At 40.5% G+C, this 13275-nt stretch overlaps 1 protein-coding gene across 7 annotated transcripts in view; it reads left to right on the top strand.

Annotated features, from left to right (window-relative positions):
- ARHGEF28 (Rho guanine nucleotide exchange factor 28) overlaps positions 1-13275 on the top strand; it is a 120052-nt gene that overhangs the window by 45343 nt on the left and 61434 nt on the right. Inside the window, exon 1 of one of the 7 annotated variants that reach the window (XM_048292762.1) lies at positions 11274-11553. The exons of 5 other annotated variants lie outside the window; for them this stretch is intronic. In XM_048292762.1, the coding sequence (XP_048148719.1) occupies positions 11469-11553 (85 nt within the window). In that variant the 5' untranslated portion in view covers positions 11274-11468. Of the gene's footprint in view, positions 1-11273; positions 11554-13275 lie in introns of those variants that run through there. One more of the 7 variants, XM_048292763.1, reaches the window with a different exon arrangement.

Below are 13275 nucleotides of genomic sequence, written 5' to 3' on the forward strand. Positions count from 1 at the left end.
AGTGCCCGTGTGTTCAAATCTGTTTTGTCAAGCAAGACCAAAGTATTGGACTGTGTCTCAATGTAGATGTGTGTGGAGGCATTGGGGAGTGATTATGGTTTGTTAATCTGACAGCCACATTTGCTCTGGTCTTTGTTCCAGTTATACCATCTGGACAGAACATATAGTAATTTAGAAGCTCTCAAAGTGGAAGGTCTCCACCGTGAAATGATAGCTGGTATTTCTTTTTCTTACTCCTGAAATGCCTTTTCCTGCTAAGGCATCATTCACAGAGCATTGTGTGCAACAGCTGAAACAGAAGCCAGGCCCTCTGGCTTCAGACCTGCTCATTCTCTGATGCTTGGATGGGCAGCAGCATCAGATCCTGAGTCATCTTGGAGGAACAAGCACGTGACTTTGGCCATGGTTCATACTGTTAGGAGTGGTAGTGTAGATTCCTAGAGGAGCTAAGAGGGTAAAAAGAATGGTGAGTTTGCATATGATTTGGACAACATTTAGGTGCTTAAAATTTGATTTAAATAAATTTTCTTCGGCCTCTTATTTGCACATAAAGTAAAATCAAAATGTGTAGATATACATATATGTGTTCGTACACGTGTGTATGTGAAGTGTGTCCTGAGCATGGGATCATCTTATCTTAAACTAAGAAATAGTCCTTGTTTTAACACCTGTATGAACAAGAACCAACCCTCTGTCGCCCCCAATATTGTTCTACTTTAGAATACATTTAAGAAGCTGACTTTTTGTGGAAAAGCTGCAGTGAAATCAGTTCTACTTGTTTTAGAAGCCACTGTAAATGAAAGTTTGGTTGCCGTGTGTAAGGACTGGAGCATGAACTTGCTGCTGGCCACACTGTGGGCTCTCCTTGCCCATCTCTGGGTTGTGCAGCCAAACTGGCTGAAACACTCACTGCATAGACATCTGGTGGGATTTTGCTGTTGAGCTCAGCGGGGCCGGAAAGGCTTCTGGTGCACGCTGTGTTTGAGATCTAATGGGACTGAAGTGCAGGCTGGGGAGTGAGTGGGCTATTGGGTGTGCAATAAAAAGTGGAAGTGGGGAGGGATGAAGGCTGGAAATAAGAGTTTGGTGACAGCAAAAATTTGTAAGTTGACCAAAGATGGGTTTACTGGTTTATTTGAATGTAAAAATCAGCATACATTCTAACCTGACTCATTTAACCATATTGCTAAATATTGTAGTTTTCCTACCCTGGATTGTTTTAAACTATTCTAAAAACAATTGTTTGCTTGGCAGTCCTGTTAAATGGCAGTGGCTTTGGCAGGAAAAGCACACAGTGGGGGATAAGAAGAGAAATTAAAATGGTTGTCAGTGGGGGAGAGGGAAACAGCTAAGGGGGATTGAATGAAAAAGAATGAATAGAAACAAGCGAACTCTGGAATCTCACTAGTAGCTGGATGTGTAAATCAAAGAGGACTCGTAAGAGCTAGAATGTGAGTGCTCTTTGAATGGAGGTACAAAGTCCCCCACTTCTGCTTCTCACTTCTTTTTCTATGTGGTTCCTGCTTTAGAAATCTCTGCCAAAAATCAGTGTTGTCATGGAATGGTTTTGATTGGAAGGGATCTTTGAAGTAGCAGTGGCTACTGGAAGGGCTCTCCTGTTCCTGCTCTCTGTCTTCTTCCTCAGACATCCCTTTCAGTCGTGTTGATCTTTATGGCTCTTTACTGACAACGTTTGGGGAATGCCTTTGCAGAGGTACTTTCAACATTTGGTAGGATGCTGAAAGGGCACCAGCTCTCCTTGCTCCCTGCTTTCTTCATCTTTGGGTTGGGACCTGGCTGTCTTAGGCACCAGGTCTAGTAGAGAGTCTTGTAGTTTGGTTTTGAGAATTGTAGTTCAATATTTTTTGTGCAAGAGGCTTCTCATCCTCCAGGATCTCTGGAGAGCCCCTGGGATATCAGTCCAGGGAGTGTGATGGTCCAATAAGAAGCCAAGAAGATGATGGACTTTGAGTTTGCAGTATTTAAGAATGGAAGGAGTAGGAGTAGAGCACAACACGATCCTAGACCATGCTTAACAGGAGGCTGTATGGAGACACCCCAGTGCTAGTCACACCTGCCAGTGTTCTTCCCCCTCTGTCTGTCTCCTTCAGAAATTGTTAGAGATCTGTTTTATGTTTACAAGAGGAAAAAAACACAAAACAAAACCCGAAACAAATGAAACAAAAAAACCCCCAAGCACTTTTTTTCTTGTTTCATTGAAGGCAAACGTGCTGGAAATATTGAGAGAAAACCAATTCTGTTTGGGGAGATCAAATAAAAGAAATAAACAGAAAGCAACAAAAAAAGGATTTTTTTTTTTCCTTTCAATATAATGCATGTGTTTTATTGCCAGGCATTGTTGTCCTCAGAATCAGCAACCCTGTACATTTTGGGAGAAAGTCTAGGAGGTGACAGCTGTATGCTGTTACTGTTGGGCATGTAACAGTGTGAGCAGGGCATGTGTTTCTAAACATTTATAATTCTTTCCTGTTTTGCATAGCTGGTTTGGAAAAATAATGTTCGCAAGGCCATTTATAAAGCTGTAAAGGTTTCTCTTTTCCATTAAGAAAAGTGACCCAAACACGCAGTTTTTTCTTCCAAGGATATACAGCTTTTTTTTTTTCCCCCACTAAACTTCAGGAAGGGAGGATGATGATAACTTTTCAAAATAATTTCCATTATCTCCTCCTTACATTGCCAGCAACCTAGCGGTGTCTGTCTCTTCTACTCTGTTTGCTCTGCTGGTGATGAAAAACTCCTGGAAGCCATGTTTCGCCAGAGATAAAATTACTGATGCCAAATTTTTTGGCAGTTCACTCTGTGACCAGGCAGATACAAAATATTTTTAGTAGAGTCTGCCCTTTGATTTTCATGATTCCACAGAAATACCTATTTAACCACATATCAGTTTAAGGAACAAAACATAACTGCCATAATGATCTTCTTCTCTGTAAACCAGTGGGCCTGTACTGAAATCTGCAGAAAAGTCTGGTTTCAGTGTTGCTGTTTTGTTCCTTTCTTTGATTAGATTTCCTCACCGTGGTTGGTAGGACTTAAAAGGGGTAGAATTTTTTTTTCTTTTAAGATAAAAAAAAGCATGGTCCTGCTGTCTGGAGTCCTACCTTTTTGCAGTTTTTGTTATGTCTATAAAATTATTATTTTTTTGCACTTACTGTGATCATATCTTTTTTTGGTGCTTTTTTTGGCTTCTGGGTTTTTCAGGCCAGAATGTTTGCATTTAGAAGTGTTTGGAGTAAAGTGTGCCTGTTTTGACATTGGAACTACAGGAAATAATTTTATGGTTACTAGTAGGTAAGAGTGAAAGTTATGTGTTAAGTGTTGCCTATTTGAGACAGTTACAGGAGTCCTGTGATTCAGGCTATGCAGATCTTTTCTGGTTTTGGTCATTTTTGTATTTTTCTGGCAGTTTTCAATCCTATCTTTGCTTTATGTATGTTTTCAGAGAGGCTGAGTGATCCAGCATAGCATCTCTACTCCAGGAGCTGCAGACTTCTGCTTCAATTTTTCTCCTTAACAGATTTCTAACAAGACTTTGGGCATATCACTTATCTTTTCTCTGCAACTTATTTTCTCCTGAAAGAAAGAAGACTATAGAGACCAAGGTGATAAAGAGGCACTGCAGTACTTCGATGATTGGAGATATGCAAATACTTAGACTGGTTGTGCCAAAGAAGTTCAGTTTGTGGTAAAGGAAGATTTTAAAAACCTCATTTTTAGTCAAAAGGTAGATGGTTTGAAAGTTGCAGAGAGAAACAACAACTGAAGAAAATTGCACAGTTATCACTGCAGCTGATGATGGTGGCAATTGCCCTCTGGCGTTTTGGGCTGCAGCTTTGACATCTTTGTGCTGCTTCTTCCACTTTGCGAAATCTTTGCATGGTTCCTTGCACTGGAGACTTACCTTGGGCTTGATCTGTCAGAGTACTGCCAGCAGTAATTTTTAAACAACATTTAAACATGACAGTAGCTTATTTCAGTAGATAAAAATATTCACATTTGTTTGGAGTGTCTGTAAACAATGGACTATTGTAGACTGCAGAATAGTTAAGAGCTGCAGAAGATATGGGAAGTCAGGTTTTCCTGGGATGTGTGCCTGAACTGAGTTTAATTAAAAAGCTGTGGAGAAATCTGGAAGAAGCAACATCAGGCATTAAAACAAGCTTTTTCTTGTTGCTTGGACTTTCCTCCACTCTTTATTTTCTGAGGCACTATAATTCAAGTTAACCTCAAAAGAAAGAAAAAAAGAAAGAAAAATCAACAAGCTACAAACATATGATGTCTGTCTTCCCAGAACTTATTCTCTTCCGCTGCCTAAAATCCCAAACAAATTTGCTCAACAAAATAACCCTTCAAAAAGAGGCGCTTTTTTTAAACTGATGTTAAATAACCTTTTTTTCCAGCCTATCTTCTGCCCAGTTTCATTTCATGCTAACATAAATAAGCAATCTGGGATGTATCTAACATCAAGTTACTCTTTAAATGTGAAATATAATCCAGAAATACATTGTGAAGAAAACACTTGTAGCCTTGAGAGTGCACACAAGAAAACATTTCTCAGCTTTCTTCCTCCTCAAGAGGCAGTCTTCCCTTGAAGTCTTCCCTGAAACATGGAAAATTGGATTTTTAATGAGGTGGGTCTTTGGTGAACTTTTTGGCATCACAGACTGCCAGTGTAAATGTAGACTCAATAACCAAGTCATTGGCACAGCTTCAGTAGGAGTGAGGTCCAAGTCAAACTTCAGTTTGCTTTCACGTGAGGCGATATGCATGCTCCTTGTTCCTGCTCTCACAGGCCTCCATGGAGCTGAAACAAGCAAGACTAATTCCTTAGTCCTCGGGCTTTTGCAAATAATCTCTTACTTTCATCAGGGAGCTTTTCATCAGGATACTGGACAAAAAAGCGACGAGCTTTCCACCCACATTCGTTCTGTATTTCCCAGCTACTTTTTTGATCTGAATAGATATTGGACAAGGAGATCATTTAGGCAAATTATCTCTCTATGTGCTTTGCTTAGTGGTTGTTTCAAGAGTCAGGGCATCCTGACCGCTGCCATGTGAAAGTAGTATTAATGGGCTTCTTATCCTAACCGAGCTTGCTTGTTACCCTAGAGTGAGCTTGGTGTGTTGTATGACAAGGATAAAAAAGTAAATACCTGCCATCAGTCATGAACCAGAGATCAGAAAGGTCTGAGCTGGAGGAATGCTGTGAAATCCTAACAGCAGAATCCAAACATGAAGAATCCTAAAAGCAGAATCCAAACATGAAGAGTTTGAGACAAAACCCAAGATGATGCAGTGTGTGTGCCCATGGACCTACATCCTGTCAGTATTAGGCAGAGGTCATGTTCTTGCCTAAATTTTGTAAAAATACTGAGCCCTTCTATATCCTAGTCTGGTGAGTGTTTTCCAAGGATCTTGCAGTACTGGTATAGTTTATACAAAGCTGTTTCTTTTAAATTTGTGAAGGTACATTGTTTTTTAGTTTATCAAAGAAACAAGCCTGAAGTACCACCGCTTACAAACAGTTGCTTTCCAAAAGAGGTACCTATGGCTAAGACCTCTTTGTTGGAGAATTTATCATTCATTGAATATCACAAACATCATATTTTTATCACTTTTAACAGCGTTACTCTTGTTATAAGTGTTCTAACTGTAGTTGTCACCCTGCTTTCAAAGAAAGCATTAAAAAAATAGCCTTAACAATTAATTTAGTAATTCATGTTGCAATTCGAAATGTATCTGCTGGGGAATAGTAAGGATGTCAATAGAAATTTAGGGAGCATGATCTTCTCTCAGTCTGGATGGTTTGCTGCAACACAGTAATTCTATGTGCCTTGTCTAGGAATGATAAAAAGCTACATCCATTTGGAAGTAAATGCAGTTAAGCATAAATACTCTTGGGCTGGCAGTCCAGCTTAAAGCAATGCAGAAAGCAGTGCACACAAATTGCCTCTGCTTTTCCTGCAGCCTGCCGTGATTGCAGAGTGTTTCAGTAAACTTGTTGTGTCTTAGAACAGTGTTTCTGGAGATGGATAGGGTGGTCTGCTGCTCTCAGCTGAGTGTCTGTGAAGGCAGCAGCTGTTCTATGTTCCTTTCCGGGCTAGTGTCCAAAACCTGCACAAATAAGTCAATGAAAAATTGACCCAAATTTCTAGTACTGTATTTGTTATCTTATATTTTTCATTAATATTTCTGTTATCTGTCTATACAACATCTACAGAAGACACTTGTTATGGAAAAAGAGGTCCCAAATGTGGGTGAGTTTTGTCATCAGATCTTTGAATGGAAAGTGAAGAACAGAGCATGAGTGGGACGTGAAAGTGGGAGGTTTGTGGGCTGGGGGTCAGAGCTGTTTAATCTCATGTCAGAATGTGGCTAACTTTGATACCTAATTCACCCAGGACGGTGCTTTTCTGGGAGTGCAAATTATGCTACTTTAAACTCGTAGTGGGAAAAAGAGGCTCCGTGATACTGAATGGCTATGATCCTTCATCCTGTTGAAACCTGTGGCTTCTTCAGGTTTGAAACTGTGGAAAACAGGCATGTGCCTCATTAATATGTATAAATTACGAAAGGGTGGGTGTCAAGACAATGAACCAGGCTCTCCTCAGTGGTGCCAGGCAATAGGCCAAGAGGCAATGGGCAGAAACTGATGCACAGGAAGTTCCACCTGAACATGAGCAAGAACTTCTTTACTGAGCATGTGACCGTGCACTGGAACAGATTGCCCAGAGAGGTTGTGGAGTCTCCCTCACTGGAGATACTCAAGAACCATCTGCGCATAATCCTGTGCCAAGTGCTCTGGGATAACCCTCCCTGAGCAGGGAGATTGGACCACTGTGACTGCTGTGGTCACTCCCAACCTGACCCATCCTGGCATTCTGTGACTCTGTTTGCAAGGAAAGCACGCAGTGCAAGAAACTCTGTGTTCTTCCTTCCCCTGCCCTGCTCCCTGCCCTTCCCAGCTCTGATCTCCTCTGGGTGATACAGTGTGGGTAGCCTGCTGCAGCATGCTGGAGAGGGAGAGGGAATCCACCAAATACTGCCATAACCTCAGGTAGTGATGATGGACTGTGGCTGGCTGCCTGGACCATTTGAAATCCATTGCTGAACAGTTTAAATCCCAAACTGCTGTGTTACTTGTGGGAGACCTCTGTTTGCAAAATAAGAAAATAATGGGCCAGTTCCTTAAACCAAATGCCTGAATTCACCCATCAGAAATTTAGCAACAAGGAGGATCATAAGAACAAATGGAGGAGGTTATCAACCAAGATCTTAAGGATCTGGGCGTGGTTCTTTGTTCTTCAATGATCGGTTCATCAATGATTTGGGAGAGGGAAAGAATATTGATGTCGCAAAGCTTTTCTGACTATTCCTATATAAACTTTTGTAAGAAAGACCTAGTAGAGGTCTTTAGTAGAGAAGAGAAATGGTAAGAAGAATGTCTGTGACAAGCCATCCTTCAAGACCTATGAGGATGTTGGCAGCCGTAGTCTGCATAGCCACGCATCATTGTTGTGAGCAAATGGAAAGAGTGTTAGAGTTGGAGAGTTCTTGGTGCCTGGCATCTAATTGGTAATGTTTTGCTTTTAACTGCCTTTAATTTATATTTGCTGAGTCTTATTAGGTCTAATGTAGGGTAAAGCAGATAGTTTGTCTAGGTGCGTTGTCTGATCCTCTCTGTGGGAAGATACGCTCTAACTAGTAAGAACAATGGAGTGAAGAAGGTAGGGAAGCCACGTGTGCCTGTGGATCACAGACACCAGTGGCGAAGATCACCTAACCCTTTCTACACCGTTTTATCTTGTCAGATCCTGCAATGTACTTTGGGAAAGGATTGTAGGCTCTGCTGGGCCTGGGGCAGAATCAAGCTGGGGAAAATCAGTTGCATTGCTAAATCAGAGGAGACTCTTCCCAGAGCAAACTGAGCAGGGTGTTTTTGGCAGAGCTTTTGTTCAGGCAGCTCTCATTCTACCTGTGTTCAAAAGTGACCCTTTACAGCCCTGTCTGTGGAGTTGTTAACCACACTTTCCATCCCTTCTCCGTCTGGGGAGGGGGCAGTGGCTCAGGGCTGTCCTCTTCTGCTCTACCCGAGAGAGAGAACTGCCAGCTGTGGTTTAGCACTGTTTGGGGAGAGGGAGCCCACCCACTTGGCACCATGGTGTTGTCCACTGCCCATGCAGGGAGGCAACAGTGCTCTTCCATGGAGTCTGCGGATGTGGTGACATTCCTTTGCTTCCTTCCATCTAGCCATGAGCCACAGGAATGGTCAGACAGTAGACAATACACTGTACTATCTCTGAAAAATATTTAGATTTTATGAATGTATTTTGGAAAGCATTGGTTGAAAGAATTTAAGGCATTACATTATTTATCAAAAGTGTTAACCTTAGTATCCATAAACCCCCCATTTGTTCTTTATCTTCACATCTGTACCTTGGTATATATAGTGAAAAACATTTTTTCAGTGGAAAGTGAGGTTAATATTTTCCAGCTAGAAAGCACCTTCTATCTCATAAGTGGCCAGATCTCTGTGGTAGCTGCCTGCAAATGTCACCACTTTGGAAAGAAAGAGTGGCAGGTGAAAAGTGGGTTGGATCATCCTACAAAGTGCAAGAAACAAAATATTTTTAGTCTAAGACTGTAGAGCAAAGCCCTTCTCTGTGGCAATGAACAGCATGACATCTTTCATGGTTGCATAAAGGAGTTTTACAAATAAGAAAAAAGAAGTCTTTCACAAGGCCCAAAGAGAGAAAGTAATGTGAGTGATATTCAATTAACCCTTCAAAAATAGGGGTTAAGGTTGATAATTTATCTGCACTTTCAGACTGCAATTGACAAATTCCTGTGCGCGATCCTATTCAGGAGAGGTTGCAGTACGCAGAGTACGCAGGTGAAAAACCTAAAAACTTGGGAGAAAAAATAGATGATAAACAGCAGGAGTGCATGATCAGGGTTTTATCACTGCAGAAATTAGTCATTGGATTCTCTGAGAATTATGTAATAGGGCTGCTGTTGAAAAATTATTTAACAATCTTAATTACTAATTTGTGTTAGAATGTTAAGTGAACGTGGCTTGTTTAGTGGAGGGAGGCAATAACTGAGCAGTCAGTGAAAACATTTATGCAGTGTACAGAGGTCATTCAGGAAAGTAAATGTCTCGGCATGTAAAGTATTTTAATGCCATTAAATACACTGGCTGCATTTCCTCATGGTGAATGTTTTGTTCGGCTCTGGTCATCCCTCCCTGGACTAAACAGAAGTCCAGGAAGACCAATGAGAGTGAGTTCTTTTAGCTGAATATATAAGCAAAAAAACCCAGATTTGCAGAAAAGATGCACAAAGGGAGATATCATTGAAGTAAGCAAAATTTACCATTTCTCATAAAGTAGAACAAAAGAATAATTGATGAAATTGAAAGGTGAGAAATTTTAAAGCAAAGTGTAAAACAAACAGCCCTCTAAATTTAAACCGCCCTTTGTCCATGGAACACTGCCATTTGTGCATGTTTGAAATGAAAGCTTTTATTCTGGTTGGCGTTAAATATATCCAGTGAGCCAGACAGCACACTTGTGTAGGGAATCTTGCTGTGTAGGGGGGAAATCTTTTCTGTTGGAGCAGTTGGAAAGGCTTTCTTTAATTGATATGGTCTGTCCTATCCTTTTCTCAAATCATGGCCATGGTGGGAGGCAGGCGAGTGCCCTGGGTGGTGTGCAGGTGGGAAGGAGTACGTCAGTGGCTGCATTCCTGTATGCCCAGGGGATTTATCAGTGCAATTTGAACCTGACATTCCAGGGAGTGGAGATATTTTGAAGTGGATGCTTAAAGCATGGATTTATATCCTCCCTGTATTTTCCATTGTCTGTTGTAATTCCCTGGGGCTGTTAATTATACATATAAATCAAACAAAGTCTCTGTGAGTGTCTAATATTTAAAGTGAAAGTCTAAGGCTTCCAGCGTCTGGGGTGAATTACTCTTTTCAGGCCTAACAAAGCTGGCAGAACTTCAGTTAAAGGAAGGGCAGAACAATGATGTGTTTCAATCGTGTTTTATGTAATTTGTGCACTTTATGAAGGGCTTGTATAATTACTTTATCCCTGAAAATATGATAGATATTTTTCTAATGGGTTTTGAATTAAATTTGCATTTGAATTGCATTATTTTCTTCAACAAATACATTGTTATCTCTGAACGAAATGTGGATCAAAGAATCACTTGAAACATAATACAGAAGTAGCGCTGCAGACCTTAGCAGCCTGAAAAATAATTGAAGTGAAGTAAGGAATGTTAACAAGCTCAAATGTCATCATCTTCCAAAACCTGACATTTAAGCTGATCCACATTCCCTCTCCTCCTTTATGTGGAATACAAAACCACATACATTGTGGAGTAACTAAAAGAAATGTTTGCTGGAGTTGGTTAAGAAACAGTGGACATGTTATTTTTGTATTAGCTCTTGTATAGCCACATACGAGCCTGTTTGAAAAAAATGTAGTTTGTGTAGAGTAAAGATGTTGGGGGAAGGGATAATGAGTTCCTACTGAATACTAATTGCCTATGAGTTGTTCAGGGAGACTGTATAAGAATGGAAGATTTGTTGTAAATTAGTCACTAGCTGTATTGTGCACTGCCGTGAAGTTAGACCAGAGCTGTAAAGGTGCCAGCTCTACAAAATCCTGATGATTCACTGTCTTAACTTGGTGACTGTGTGAAGGAGAAATTACTGTGCAGACTAAATATTATTGGAATAAATGCTCCTTTAATGACAGTGTAATCTTTCTTCATGACACTTAAGCTTTAAGCTCATTTGAGCTAGAAAGATGGGAGTGACAGATTTTGAGTGGGTTATCACTGCTTTTCCAGCTGCAACATCCCAAGGTCTGCCAAAACTGTAAATGCTGAGAGGAGGGGTATTACTCTGGAGTCATATAGAGCCCAGCAGATTGATTAGTACTCTTAGCTTGGTGTTAATCTTAGGCTTCTTTAGTTCCAGCATTTTGCCTGATGTCAATTTGAGATCTTCTAAACCCCACTTTTAGCATGGAAACAAAGCTTTGCAATAGTTTATTTGCTTTTGAGAAGTATTTTCTCATTCCTTACCCGGCTCCTTTTGTTTTCATTTGCATCAAAATGGAAAGGTGAGTTAATGATTCATTGGCACACAGTGACCTTTCAAATAGCTCTTGACCGCAATGCAGCAGCTCAGCTCGAAGCTCTCATACTTTAACCTCCTTGCCTCTGCTTTAATATTTGCAGCCTGATCTGTCTACATGCCTGGATGCCTGAAGAGTGCAAACATTTACAGCTTCTCCCTCCCCTGTGTTTAGTGGGCAATTTGATCCTTCTTTGTCCATTCGTTTATTCCACATTACTCTTAGGCTTGACTTGCTATTGAGAACAACAAAGTGCAACTTTGGGAATCTGCTCTATGTTTATTTAATACAAAAATGGACTCAGACTCTGATTCACCTTTTAATTACTCTTGGCCTTCATTACCTAAAATGAGGATTCGAAGAAGGGCAACCAAACCAGGTAGAAAAAGCTATCTTCTTTTAAATGACTCTTGCTTTACAGCTCTGCCTCCTTTTCATTTTCTGCTTCTGTGCAGGTGGCTCTATAAACAGCTTGTTTGAGGTAGATTTTCTTTCTGTTAAAAGTCAACCTCACCACTTTTTATGCCTTTTTAGATAATGGAGTTGGAATTTGTTAAGTAAAAAGAAAGTATTTTTTCTCCAGATTATGTACTGTTCTTTATGATTGTTTTTATTACTTTACTCTCTTAAGGCTTTTTTTTCTTCTTGATGTATGTGTAGCTCTCACTGAACAGCTCTGACACCCGGAGCTGCATGGCACAGCAGCAGCTGCAAAAAGCTCTGCTGGTTGCAGTTGTTTGCATTTAGGGAGAATCTGCTAATTCAACCATGCCTCAACAACTAACAGGATTTTTTTTTTTTTTAAATTATGTGAAAAAATCTTACCGAAATGAAGAGAAAAATCTTACGCTTTCTGCAAAAGAAAATGAAAAGGGCCAGTTAATGTCTTTGCACAATTAGACGTTATCCTTTTTTGTGGAGAAATCTTTGGGAGGTAAGGATTATAAATGCTGTCAGTGTGAGAAAGGGGAGTTTTAAGGAGGCTCAAAGGCACTGACTGGTAAGTTTATGTAAGGAAGAATTATGATCGGAAGCTCTAATGAGGAAAGAAAAATTTTTGCTACATATAAAAGCAAAAAAATGAAGACAAAGAATGGCAAAAAAATATGATTTTGGTTCTTTTCATAGAATTGGGTTTTTGTGTGTGTGTGTTTCAGAAAGGGAAAAAAAATCAGAGAGGTAAGATGCATCAGTGTCACTAAATTCAGTAAGCCAAGAGAATAATTTTTATGCAGACTGAGACTTTGACCTAGTTCAGAGTGAAAAATGTGTACAGAATGCATGTTTTAATGTGCAAGGCACTTCCTCAACTTTTTACTTCTTTTCATGGGGAAATCCAGTATTTCCCAAGTGTGCGGGAGTTTCTGCAGTGCATTTGGATGCACATGCAATTTGCAAAGATGAAGTGAGTTGCAAGTTGCACAGTATGTGTTTACTCCACCTCAAATGATGACTCGTTTTATCTGTAAATGCTGTAGCTGTGCACCTGTCCTTCATTCACTTCTGTTTAGACAGCTTTTTTTTTAATACTTCACCAGTTGTAAAGCACTGGATGCAGATGTAGTGTTTGCGTGCTACAGTATTGCACCTTGTCTTCTATCCCTGTTAATAGTATACCAATACATGTGGCTTATACACACAACTGACCTTTTATGTGGGGTTGTTGGAGCAAGAAGGTGCATTTTGAGTACATGCTCGTATTTCAGTGCTAAAAGTCAAGGGTTCATTTGTGCTTGGGGGATTGAAATTCTGTGTGCTGATGTGGTAGGAGAAGTGCCTGTGCAAGGGGACAACAGGCTCATGATCTAAGCTTGTGATCTTTGTTTTTTCCTGGTAGTATTTGAACATGACCTGTTGATCCTGGCATGCAGGTGTGGACACATAGCTCATAGTTGCATTTTGTTCATACAGGGGTTCAGGTCTCACTGAACAAGAGCTTTGCAGTGCCTGGCAGGAAACAGTGCAGGGTTCTTCCAGCCACTCCACAAGTCACAAAATCATGTACCTCTGCTGGGTACTCCAGCTGTTCTGGACAATGAAATTTCAACTGCCTCCCTTCCCCTCGGAAGCATCAGGCTGCTGGTTTCTTGGTCTGGGGTTG

Source organism: Corvus hawaiiensis, chromosome Z (assembly GCF_020740725.1).
Source record: "Corvus hawaiiensis isolate bCorHaw1 chromosome Z, bCorHaw1.pri.cur, whole genome shotgun sequence".
In the NCBI taxonomy this organism is placed as follows: Eukaryota; Metazoa; Chordata; class Aves; order Passeriformes; family Corvidae; genus Corvus; species Corvus hawaiiensis.